General features: G+C 40.1%; 1 protein-coding gene across 14 annotated transcripts in view; it reads left to right on the forward strand.

Moving 5' to 3' along the window:
* Positions 1-13,544, forward strand: part of LOC133838150 (sodium/calcium exchanger 1) — a 36,309-nt gene that overhangs the window by 4,827 nt on the left and 17,938 nt on the right. For 9 of the 14 annotated variants that reach the window (XM_062269135.1, XM_062269141.1, XM_062269143.1 and 6 more), the window contains exons 1-2: positions 5,052-5,207; positions 7,670-9,705. In XM_062269135.1, the coding sequence (XP_062125119.1) occupies positions 7,889-9,705 (1,817 nt within the window). In that variant the 5' untranslated portion in view covers positions 5,052-5,207; positions 7,670-7,888. Of the gene's footprint in view, positions 1-3,657; positions 3,809-5,049; positions 5,208-5,507; positions 5,695-7,669; positions 9,706-13,544 lie in introns of those variants that run through there. The other 5 variants (XM_062269136.1, XM_062269148.1, XM_062269138.1 and 2 more) reach the window with 5 other exon arrangements.

Below are 13,544 nucleotides of genomic sequence, written 5' to 3' on the forward strand. Positions count from 1 at the left end.
TTTAGTCCATCCACAAACAATGCTCCAACCCAGAGCTCTCTCTCTCTCTGTGCATCATCAGTCATCACAACGGCTGGCCAAGACACACATATCACATCAGCTCTGGGGTTTTGAATCTTGAGAACTTGGCTCAACTCTATCGACAACACCTCATCAAGGATTCTCATTTAAAGTTGAGCTCGAAAAGTTTGTTAACTGCGCTCAAAGTGGAAGCTGCAACAGCAGCAAAAAGCCGCAGCGGCAGTTTGCAAATAGTTTGCTTTCCTTTGATACTGGCTGACAAAACTAACGCGAAACCAGAAACAGCTCTTAACTATCTTAACTATGTTTGGCACGTGAGTGCGACATGTCAATGAGACTGACTTGCAAGATGTGCTGGGTTGTCCTCTCTGTGAAATGAAATGAAAAAATAAAAATAAAATCGATATAAACTTTTGCTGTCACGACGACACAAAACGTTAACGTTAACGCAAACGCAATAATCATTTCTATTTTTTTTTTTTCTATATATTTTATTTTATGTGTGTGTATCCTGCGCATAAGCATGTTTGAGTTATGAGTCCTTCATGTGTGTGTGTGTGTGTGCGTGTGTGAGAGTGCGCCAATAAATCATAGGAAAACATACAGGAGCATGCCAAAAGCAAAACGCTATCGCCCTTGTTGTATTTGATGGCTACTTCGAAATGAAATCAAATCAATGTCATGGCCCGGGGATGTCAATGGAAGCCTTGTATGCGATATGATTGCCATGTGCTGCTGCTGATGCTGTTGCTGTTACTGTTGCTGTCCCCTCGGGTTATTTGACCTTTTTCCAAAACACTGTGCTCTTATTAAGACTAATGATCTTTAAAGCCAAAAAAACTAACTTTGAACAAAAAAGAAAAACTTGCTAAAATAACAAGCATACATTTTACTAAATAATATTAGCTTAGCAAACTTGTATATATTATAATGAAAAGAAAAAACTAGCTGAAATAACAAGTATACACGTTACTGAATAATTGTAGCTTAGCAATCTATTCACTTAATGCTGAATAATGCAATATATATTAATGCTTATAGTGTGAACTTGTCATTAGCTTAATGATTTGTTTATTACACTTTCATTTTGGTTGTTGTTGTGCCTTCATTTCTTAACTGTCTCCGCCTTTCATGTCTTTATTTCATTCAATTTGTTCCAACTTTCGTTTCATTGTGTGTCTGTTATCTGCATTGTAGTGCTCCGAAAATGTATGTCTTTAAGTAAACACTTTCGGCTGATAAAAGAGTGTAAATGGTGTTCACACAATCAGCACCCCATTTGCTCCGTGCTGGCATTCCATTTTATTCGCCATTGCCATTTCGAGCAACGAGCAACGCGACATGAAGCAATGACAATGCGTAGCATACTTTTCAGGCGCTGATGCTTAACGGCCTGCTTCCGGCTTGTTGCCCTCTGAGGCACACACACACACACACACACACATATGGGTGTGAGTGTGTGCCACAAGGCTTTGGTGTCAGCCATAGCCACAGCCACAGCCGCGAGCTCGAGCTCGAGCAACAATTGCAGTTCGTAATCCATTGTCTGTGGCCAACTATTAAAATTTGTAACTGGCATTTGCAAGCGGCATAAGCAGCCATAAACTGAACGTGCCGTCGAGACTGTATGTGTGTGCCATCTATTTTAAAATGGTGTGAAGTACAGTTTATAAATAAATAAGCTCACATATGTACATATGTGTGCGCAGACAAGCCAAGCCGACACTTAGTCATAAAGGGCGATATTGTTAAATAATAAACAGTTTAGCTCTGACAGCAGAGAAAACAGGCGTGAAAATGTAAGGCAGCCAGATTGTGGCAAGGTGCGATACGTTTGCGAGGGGTTGCAACTCGACAGGCAAACAGGCGGACAGACGTTATGTACGCATTCAACTGTCAACAGTAACGATATCCATCTAAGCTTATACAACCAAAGAGGAGACGTCGGTGGCGTCGAGCGTCGGGCGTCGGGCGACAGCGACAAGGCATTCCAAATCGACGACTTCCATAACGACCGTCATCAAAGTTGTTGTAGCGGCAACAACAACAACAACAACAACACCAACAACAATGTCAAAAACTGTCGCCAATAAATAAAAGGCAACAGCAGCGACAGGAAAATGTGCTGACAACAACAACTGCTACCAAACGCCTGAGCTGTTGGCTGTTGCCTCCTTGCCTCCTTGCCTGCCTGCCTTTGCTGCATTAACCATTTCATCTGGCATCCCGAAACCCAAGCTTGCTGAGCTGCCTGGGATGCTCGCAACAAGCTCCTTTTAGCACAACGAATCCTATACCTATGTATTCCAAAAGCTGTAGAGCTTGACTCGCATTACTTACGCTCGGCACAGGGCTAAAGGGAAATGAAGGGGGGAATAGGGACAAAAGGCAGAGCCCACAGAACAGAAAATAATCAGAAATTCTTTAGTGAAGAGTGCCAGACTTAAAACATGTTCTGCAATAAGCAAAATATATTCAACCACAGGCAGACTATGCTAAAACGAATGCATATTAGGCAAAGATTTTAATTAAAACTTGTTTAGTTGTTGCCCAAGTCAGTCGATAATGGGAAAAGGATTTAAGGCAATCAAAGTGGAAACTGTAATGTTATTATCTTGATTTGATGCCTAAGCTGTGTTGCAAGAAGCGGATTACACATTTGCCTATCGACGCAACACAATCACAACGAGTATTCACTGTGCTTTTGGCAGCTGAGGACGTGAAAGGGACGTGAAAGCAGAAAGCAGTTGCTAAATGGCATTGATACTCTTATGCAGACATTGTCTGTCCAGATAATATGTGAGTGTGTGAACGTGCGGACAGCTGTGGCAGCTTTCACTTAGCCCAATCGAGAGGGTGTGCTACCCACACAAATACTAATACGATTATATATGTATCACACACACATACACACACATCTCTGGATGGCTTACAGCTTTCATCACAATGAGGCCAATGGGCAAGTAGCGACACTTCGCTTTAGAGCTTCTGCGGTTAACGTGGCGTATGATAAATATTTGAAGCGCACACAATTTACATTTTTAGGCTCTTCCCTCCGAATGAATGAACGAACTATGGCAACCAACTAAGTGGCTGACTTTAAATGATTTACTTGACAGTCGTTGAGTCGAGTTGAGTTTTTGCTGTGTTGCCAAAGTGACGCCTAATCAATTATTTAATGTAATTGGGCATGCAAAATATTTTATGCTCCTTTCCTCTCAGCTCATGTGTGCCAATGAAACTGCTAAGCTGTTAAATTGAATTAACGAAAGAGGCATGTTCAAAACAAACCACACAAACTTGATGAATTGTTAATAAACAAAGTGTGTTGGGGCAGAGATGAATGCCACAGCAGACAGCTCAACTCTTTCGATAGCTGAGTGAAACTATAACCGAAGATCTTCAATTATTTATGACAGGTTTTATTATACCATAGAATTAGTAAGAAGTACTATAAGTCAACAGACAACCCTCGTTCCGACACACAACCCATTAAGATTGTATCAATCGCCTGTTGACAACAATTGATACCCGCTTCAATCTCTCTATGCCTATCAATAGATTTTCTATCAGGTTGTCAAGTATGCAGCGCTGTGATATCAGCAGGTATCAACAAAATGTACGTCAGATATTTTCTACGCGATATGTCATATTATTTTTCATAGACACAGTTTTGATTTATACTTCACACAAGTGACTCCAAAAAAAAAAGAACATAAGTGAAATAGAGTAAAAATTGAACTGGAGACGCAGGGCTTGAGCCTTTGAAGAGGAGCACAGCTTCTAGGTAAGGCAACTAGACAGCTTTGTTAACTGATTCGCGAGTCAATCGATGAGCACATAGTCAGCTGTGTGTCATGAGTTATTCACTTCACAACACAAAAACTTAACGCCCGTTAGCCATAAATCATTCACGTACAGATATTGGGGGAAACGAGTTTGCCTTCTAGCTGCATTTTAGGAGACGAGCAAAAAGTCGACATTGAAGGCGTGTCACAAATACACACACAAATCTTCGAAATCCGTCAAAAGCTCCCCCAAACAAAGTAAGCCAAGTCAAATAGCACAAGTCGGCAAACTCGTTCGTAAGTCAAAAGATGTGTGTTCGCAAATATTAGATCAAAAGCATTGCATTCACAGACAGTGAGTGAGATATAGAGAGAGAAAGAGAGAGAGAGAGAGAGAGAGAGAGAGAGAGAGAGAGATAAATGCAAACAAATTTTGGATGTCTATATATATATCTAAATATAACCTAAGGGTAAATTAGAATATGTATGTATGGCAAAAAATAATACCGAGTGTGAATAAATAAATAGTTTTATCTAGCGATGATGTTAATGCTTCGGCTAGTACTTGTATTTTAATCTTACAATTGTCTGAGAAGTCTTCTCTAAATAGAATAGCATAAAGATTCAAATGAGAAGACGATGTCTTTGTTACGAACGTGCAGCATCAAAAATTTGTTGAGCAAATTATTGCTTGCTGTTCAATTTTATGCTCTGTGAACGTGACAGACGAAACGGCAAATAATAAACAAAATGCAATTCTAAATTGAACCAAGGGAAAATGCAAGAAGTGAAGGAAAGTGAAGGAGAGAAGAAACGAAAGCAGAGAGAGAGAACACTGCACAGACGTAGAATAACAGAGAATATTTGGACAAAGGCAAAGACATTGGTTAATAATTGCACGAAGGGAATAACAACATGCTAATAGGGCATAGTCGAACAAGTGATGCACTATTAAAGAGGGAGAGAAAGCTTTAAAAGGCAAAAGGTTTTCAATTTATTGCTAAGAAAACTTTAACTTGAAATTGTAATTTCATTACCAAGCAAAACTATTAAAGAGCAACAGCAGTATGCCCAGCCAAAGTTGTGTAGCGCATTCAAATAATTATGAGCTGGGAATAGAGAGAGACGGACAGGTGACGCGGCAGGTTAGCGAATTAGTTGTGCATTGGCTGCCAAACGAACGAATAAACGGACGAGCGAGTGAGCAAACCTCAGAGAGAGGGAAACAGATAGAGAGAAAGAGAAAACACGAATGAGCAGCAGATGAAATCAGTGCCTCGAGTGGTCGGTCGGTCGGTGGGAATACTCGTAGTTATCAGGGTCCCACAGAAAGTGCAATTTAAGCGACTCGACGCGACGACGATTTAATGCGACCTGCGAGCTGCAAACACCTTTGCCGTGAGTTTGGAACGCAATTTACCGAATGAAAAACGCAAAAACGCAAAAGAACGCAAGAAAAAACGTTGAGAATAGCGCAAAAAATGTTTGGCAAAGGCAAATTTGGCCAATGCAAACAGTGTGAAAGGCGTCTACTTAAGCGTCTAACGTGAGAGCAACACATAACGTAACGTAATGAAGCGTTTAGAAACTGCCGCCCTTTTCTTTTCGCCTCGGCGTTCTTATTCCCCGTTTCCATTCCCCATTCTCATTCACATTCATTTGCATTCGTATTCACATTCACATTCGCGTTCGCATTCGCCTTCGCAGTCTCAATTCAAGTCTCAGTCCTTGCTCCAAAGGTCGCGAGTGCTTCACAGTGCGAGTGATAAATTCAAATATTTTATAAAAATAATTTCTTGCACTCTATAAATATGCATTAAGGTGATGAAAGTATTTAAAATATATAAGCTCGATATTTGCGGACTGTGTTTAAATAATTTATACGGTAATACGGGAGCTACGGTCCAAAGCGTTTCAATTAATTTTGCAATCTCTTTACTTGACGTGCAAATACAGTTTTCAATAACGGCTAAATGCAATTTGCTGGTGCTGCTGCTGTTTCTGCCTGAAATGAAAAACGGGTGGAAAAACCAAACCGAAGCGAACCGACTGCCTGGGAATATGTGCATGTGTATTTTTCGTTTTTGCTCCCCTGGGGCGTTTGTTTGTCTCGCCATCTGTCTGACCGTCTGTCCGCACGTCTCTTCTTCGGTCTGTCGCTGGTGCTGCTGCCTCTTTTCCCTATGTGCCAGCTATTGGCGCAATTTGCACATTGTAATTGCTAAATTAATGCAAGCATCAACGATTATCTTTGCCCCTACGCCAAAAAAAGAAATGCTTCGACATATTAGTTTGGCCAAGGAATATGGCAATATTACGCATACGCCATGTGAAGTACCACAAAAGTGATTTTGTATACTCGAGGTATTGTAAACGTTTTCGGACTGTGCCACGACCACCTACCATACTCAAAGTTGTTGGCTGACATGCAAAAGCATATGCATAATACATGCTCGCAGTATGTAAATATGTCAATATGTACATTCATACATACGTACTTGCCATGCACCAAGCCATCCACATAAAACAACTGCATATCTTAATATAGCCTACTATCACCCCTACTCACTCTCTCTCTCGCTCTCTCTTTCTGTCTCTCTCTTACCATCTCATCATCTCTCCCTGTTTTCCGCTTTCTCGCTCTCTCAGCACATTTAGCGTTATGTGTTGCTGTCTTTTCGTTCTGCTCACTTTTGTCCGCTTAACTTGTCAGTCAGAGTGTCTTGTTTTTTTTTTTCTTTTGCTATTTCAATTTCTGTCACCGTTATGCTTTGCACAGTTTTTTCATCTTCCACACAATTCCCGTTATTGACATTGCTACATTATGCATTTTATCGATTTCATATCATATACTTATTTTTCCGCCCAATCGTTTCTTGTCTATCAACTATTCATTTTGGTTTCCCATCTTCCAATGAAATTCAACTTTGCATTTATTCATAGATCTGCTGAAAGATAAAATAAAGTAGCAGTCTTTTTCCAGGAATCGACTGAATTATTATTATTTTTCCTTTTCAAATACTCATTAGAATAACTTGTTTTGACAGCGCATCTGTTAGTCGACTTATGACACAGTCCATCCACAAAATTTTCTCATTACAATACTTGATAGATATTTAACTATGAGAGAGTGGCAAAAAAACATTATTATTATTGTTTTTGCTCAGACAATTGTTTTTCTTTAATTAACTAATATTTTTTATGAACATTTGAGATTTTGAAAATGCATTTTTATGGAAGCTACTTTGTTGACATTAATGACAAACGTAAATAGGCAAATAAAAACAGACTCAAATTAAAAAATGAATATTTATGGCAGTTTTAACAAATAAATAAACTAGGCCATTGCAGCACTTAAACATTTTTTTAACTTATTTAAGTGTTTATATTTATACCTATAATTAAATGATGATATTTTTTCAAGTTCGTATTCATACCTGTAATTAAATTCGTTTTTATTAAAGAGTCTTCAGACTTATGCACTATTAAATACAGGGTATTATGTAGAACAAGTCTACATTCGGACTTCTCTGTTAGTTGTTCTACTTGTAGTTTGTTTATGTTTTATGTTTGCTGTGCATTCCCGTTCTCGTTCTGTGTGTACTTGCAGTTTGTGTTTGATTTCAGTGTCGTGTAAATATACAAATATAAAATACATGCGAGTTCATGTGTGTACGCATACGATTTCACTCGTATAAACTTGCGTATGTACATTTAAAGTCTTGGCAGAGCAGAGTTCTAGCAACAACAGACATCTGGCCAATTTCTGTGTATAGCTATTAAATCTACTGCGTCTTGAATTCACACCGTTTGTAATGCTATTAAATTGATGTAAATTGTGAATTTTCCTTTCGTTTCAGGTGTCACCAGTTTTATCAGCTGTCCACCTAAGGTGTTGAATATGCGATTGTGATGATGCCGGTTCGCAGGACGATTGCATCAATATAATTGGCCATCCACACCACGTGCAGCGAGCAGGATTCGCAACGCCAAATTGAACGCAACAACGCTTCCAGAACCAAGCCAATAGTCAAAGCACTTCCAAGCACAGAGCCAAGCCACAGATAACAGATATCGCCATGTTATCAATACACAAATCGATCACATCCATTGCTAGCTTCGCAATATTCTTACTAGTCGTCTATGTGGTCACATACACGCTGCAGTCGACAGACGCACAGGATAGCAAAGAATTCTCCTCCTACGCTTTACAGTTCAATGAGTCGATAAATCTCTATGGCAGTGAGACGAGACACAGTCGACAACTGCGACAGATCGAGCAACTCGACGAAGATGATCCCGACATAGCGAAGAAAGAGGCCGATAATGAGGAAACTACAATGTGTTCGCCGGGTCTCGTGTTGCCCTTGTGGTTGCCCCAAAAGAATCTATCGATGGGAGATCGTTGCATACGCGGCTTCGTTTACTTCATGTTAATGATCTATTTGTTTGTTGGCGTTTCCATCATTTCGGATCGCTTCATGGGTGCCATTGAAGCGATCACTTCCATTGAGCGGACGGTTATGCTTAGAGCACCCGATGGCACCAAGCAGCCAATGCGTGTCCGCGTATGGAACGAGACTGTGGCCAATCTGACGCTCATGGCCCTTGGGTCAAGTGCTCCCGAGATTCTGCTCTCCGTAATTGAGATCTATGCCAAAAACTTTGAGAGCGGGGATCTGGGACCCGGCACAATTGTCGGCTCGGCTGCCTACAATCTATTCATCATCATTGCCCTCTGCATGGTGCTCATTCCCACTGGCGAGAAGCGTCGCATCAAGCATTTGCGTGTCTTCATCGTGACGGCAGTCTTCTCGATATTCGCCTATATTTGGCTCTGGGTGATCTTGTCGGTCATATCGCCGGGCATTATTGAGGTCTGGGAGAGTCTTATCACTCTAATTATGTTCCCAGTCACCGTACTCTGGGCTTACATTGCCGAGCGACGACTACTGCTCTACAGGTACATGAACAAAAAGTATTCCGTGAATAAGCGAGGCGTTGTTGTTGCTGGCGAGCATGACAAGGACGAGGCAGATGCCGAGCTTGGTAGACGCGCCTCAGCTGTAGTCGCGCAACGAGACAATGCCTACGAGGATGCTAGAAGGGAATATATCACATTGTTGGCGGAATTGCGTCAGAAGCATCCGCATGCGGATCTCGAGCAACTCGAAATGATGGCTCAAGAGCAAATGATCTCACGCGGCACCAAATCGCGAGCGTTCTATCGCATTCAGGCTACCCGTAAGCTGGTCGGCAGTGGGAATCTTATGCGCAAGATTCAGGAACGTGCCCATAGCGATTTGAACGAGGTGAAGGCGCAACTGCATCGCATAGACGATGATGATGACGATGATGAGCCGACTCGCATCTACTTCGAGCCAGGACACTACACAGTCATGGAGAACTGTGGCGAATTTGAAGTCCGCGTTGTCCGGCGAGGCGACATCTCCACCTACTCCACGGTGGACTTCGAGACCGAGGATGGCACAGCCTCCGCAGGTTCTGATTATGTGGGCAAGAAAGGAACACTCACCTTTCCTCCTGGCGTCGATGAGCAGCGTTTTAAGATCGAGATCATTGATGACGATATCTTTGAGGAGGACGAATGCTTCTACATACGTCTCTTCAATCCATCCGAATATGTTTCTATTTGTGTGCCACAAATCGCCACAGTTATGATTCTGGATGATGATCATGCCGGCATATTTGCCTTCGCCGAGGCAAGCTACGAGATCTGTGAATCCGTTGGAGTGTACGAGGTTGTCGTTATGCGTTACTCGGGCGCACGAGGATCGGTCATTGTTCCCTATTGGACAGAGGATATTACAGCTATCGATGGCAAACACTATGAGGGAGCCCATGGAGAACTGCATTTTACCAACAATGTTACAGAGTAAGTAATTTCGATATCTATATATCTATATCTATATCTATATCTATATCTATATCTATATCTATATCTATATCTATATCTATATCTATATCTATATCTATATCTATATCTATATCTATATCTATATCTATATCTATATCTATATCTATATCTATATCTATATCTATATCTATATCTATATCTATATCTATATCTATATCTATATCTATATCTATATCTATATCTATATCTATATCTATATCTATATCTATATCTATATCTATATCTATATCTATATCTATATCTATATCTATATCTATATCTATATCTATATCTATATCTATATCTATATCTATATCTATATCTATATCTATATCTATATCTATATCTATATCTATATCTATATCTATATCTATATCTATATCTATATCTATATCTATATCTATATCTATATCTATATCTATATCTATATCTATATCTATATCTATATCTATATCTATATCTATATCTATATCTATATCTATATCTATATCTATATCTATATCTATATCTATATCTATATCTATATCTATATCTATATCTATATCTATATCTATATCTATATCTATATCTATATCTATATCTATATCTATATCTATATCTATATCTATATCTATATCTATATCTATATCTATATCTATATCTATATCTATATCTATATATCTATATCTATATCTATATCTATATCTATATCTATATCTATATCTATATCTATATCTATATCTATATCTATATCTATATCTATATCTATATCTATATCTATATCTATATCTATATCTATATCTATATCTATATCTATATCTATATCTATATCTATATCTATATCTATATCTATATCTATATCTATATCTATATCTATATCTATATCTATATCTATATCTATATCTATATATATCTATATCTATCTACTTTTCTATTCTATTCTATTGAGGTCAACTTTACTTTACATTTGAACTTGACTTATATATTAGCCTAATAACGGTTGATTTACGAACTGCTGCCTTGTTGCCATAGCTCATCCCTAACTAACTAGCTCGATGACTAACTGGCTTTTTTGCTGCTCATCACATCGAAGCCAGGTCACGCAGGGCCGCAACTCCCGGCTGAGTTTTTGTGTTTCGGCAACTTGAAATGGTCGCCCTGGGAATTGGTCCGTCAGCCAGCAAACCGAATCGATTAAAGTCGAAATAATTCGCGCTTTTAATTGCCCCGCCAGATGGCAATGGCAAAGCAAGTTTCCAGGCCAAAATACGTGTAGGAATTGTGGAAAGCAGAGAGAGAGAGAGAATGGCGGCCGAAAGCTATAGTCCTGCTGTTTTGTCAGCGCTTGGCGCCTGGCACCTGGTCGTGTTGTCGTTAGGGAATGGTGTTTGATAGTGTGAATGCCTCACATGATACACCGACACACACACACACACATGGACACGCAAACACTTGGATATCAAGCTGTGTTGCTATACGACTTTGGCTTGCCAAATATGTGTGTTTCTCGCAGTGCGTTCTATTCGAAATGTTGTGCTGCGTGCCACAGCGTCATATTGTTGTACTAAGCACACATCCATATACACTCACTAACATCCCACACAACACACACAGACACACAACCAATCAAACTGGCAAAGAGAAACACGCTTTGAGGGGCCAGATGGCATTGCGTGTGATGCGTTTGTTAAAGACAAAGTGCAAAATCTAATTAATTTTATAAAATGAGTTAGTCTGGCTGTCATCAGTAAAATTTAGTTACCCAACTTGTTTTGCTAGCCTTGTTGTCCTTACAATATGTAGATCAGTTAGTGGCTCTAACAGGCAAACAAACATTGACTATTAACTTAATTAAATGCAGGTCGTAGTCAAACTGAGCTTAGTAGATCGAAGTCTGCATAGCATTTTAACATATTTCCTTTCTTCTTTAATACTTTAATTTCTAATTTTCGGTATTACTTTCGCATGTTTGTCTGGCTGTCAAAAGGTGTGCCTTAATTTAGTCGTTATAATTACGTATTCCGACAAAACAGTCAACTTTTCTTAATACAATGTGTCAGTTACTGTTCACTTTGCTGTTTGCCTTTTTTTTTGGCGTCGTCGTTGGCGTTTTGTCCTTGTCTTTGTCTTTATCCTCATCTTTGTCTTCAATTTGCTGATTTGCAGCTCCGCATAAATTGTTTTTGACACGTCGCTGGCATTTTCTGCGGCACCGCAGCGAAAAAGAAGCTATAAAAACTTCCAGACGCCACGACAGAGCACGCACACGTTCAAGCTCACTTCATTGTTGCCCCAGCGAGTGGCACATAACATAAATTTTTGAGATTTTGCATTATTTCACAATAAGCAACAAAGCGCAGCAGACAATTAGATGAGACTCATACCAGGGGACAACTTCAAAAATAAAGTGGCAACGCTCTGCGCCATGTCAAGCGGCATTTCTCATGAAAATGCCACACACACGAGTGAACAACAAATGAGTGTGTGCATGTCTGCTTGTGTGTGTGTGTGTGTGCTCCCAAAATGGTCATTAAGCTGCTATTTGGTGAGCGCACAACTAAATGCGAGTGTGGCAACAATCAAGCTAAAATAGTTTTTCGGAGCGAGCAATTGCAGTTTGCTGTGTCTCTTCATTTTGGTTTAATTGTAATTATTTTGGTCGGTTTTAAACGTTTCAATATTGCTATTGTCAAAGTGGCTCGTTAACTGCATTTCTTTCTTTATGCTTCCGTTGCGTCTGTTGGCAATTCTCTTGGCAATATCGCAGCATTTACAGCCACTCAAGTTGAATGCCTTGCGGTGCTCTTGCTACGAATTGTGTTCTGCCTTTTATTCTTATTTTCCGTGTTTTTTTTTTTTTTGGTTGTCGTTTTTGTTTCGCCTCGTTGCCATTCCTCTACTTCTTCTTAGTCTTAATATTGCCAACCAACTTGTGTGCCTACCACTCGCTTGCTCTCCGTCTGTTGCTTCATGGACATCTCTGGGGCATATTTGCCTTATTGGTGCCGTTACGTATACGAAGTGTGGACTTAAGGCACGCTTTCTGTGTGATTCCTTCGAGGGCCAGCAAAGGAGCAAACTGTATGCAATTGAAGTCAGCCACAATGGACTGCATTTGCAATACGTATTCGACAGGTCTTAAAGCGCACAGCTTACTTGCTTATATTGTTGTTGAGCAATTTAAACAGTTTGTATTGCGTTGCGTTACGTTTGCTGGGAGCAAGTTCTCGCGCAAAATTAAATTACTCACAAAATCTACTTACTTTGATGTTGAGGTTGATGTTGATACGTGTGGCCTAACACCGCTATAAGGAATTTCGCCCTGCTTTGCCCTGTTGCCGTGTTGCCCACAGTAAGTTTTCAAACAACTTTTTTGCACTTCTACGCTTTTTTAATGAAAATCAAATGCTCCTCTGAACGTCCAGAAGCTGGCCATGTGTTAGCCAACTTCCACCACACACACACCCACACATACAGTCTTGCTCTAGTCAACTCTCGAGCAGCACTTGTCAGCCGGAAATGGGCAACAGAAGCACCGGTAGTGGTAGCAGAAGCGGCAACGGCAACGGCAACGGCAACGTCAGCGGCAGCCATGGCGTCAGTTCTCATAAAAAACAGCAGTCTGTAATGCCATAAAAAAACAGTGGGGAGACCAGAACACGCAGAGGGCGCTGCAAAGTGCCGACACTGTTGCATAAATTTGTATAATCTGCGTCAAACGCTGACGATGAGAAGCGTTGCGCTTTTATATTGAGTTATACGAGGGCTTTAAATTTCAGTACTCTCGTAACATTTGCCAACTCCACAAAACCGGAAACAAATCTTGTGCCAACCGAGTC

This window comes from Drosophila sulfurigaster, chromosome 2R (genome assembly GCF_023558435.1).
Source record: "Drosophila sulfurigaster albostrigata strain 15112-1811.04 chromosome 2R, ASM2355843v2, whole genome shotgun sequence".
In the NCBI taxonomy this organism is placed as follows: Eukaryota; Metazoa; Arthropoda; class Insecta; order Diptera; family Drosophilidae; genus Drosophila; species Drosophila sulfurigaster.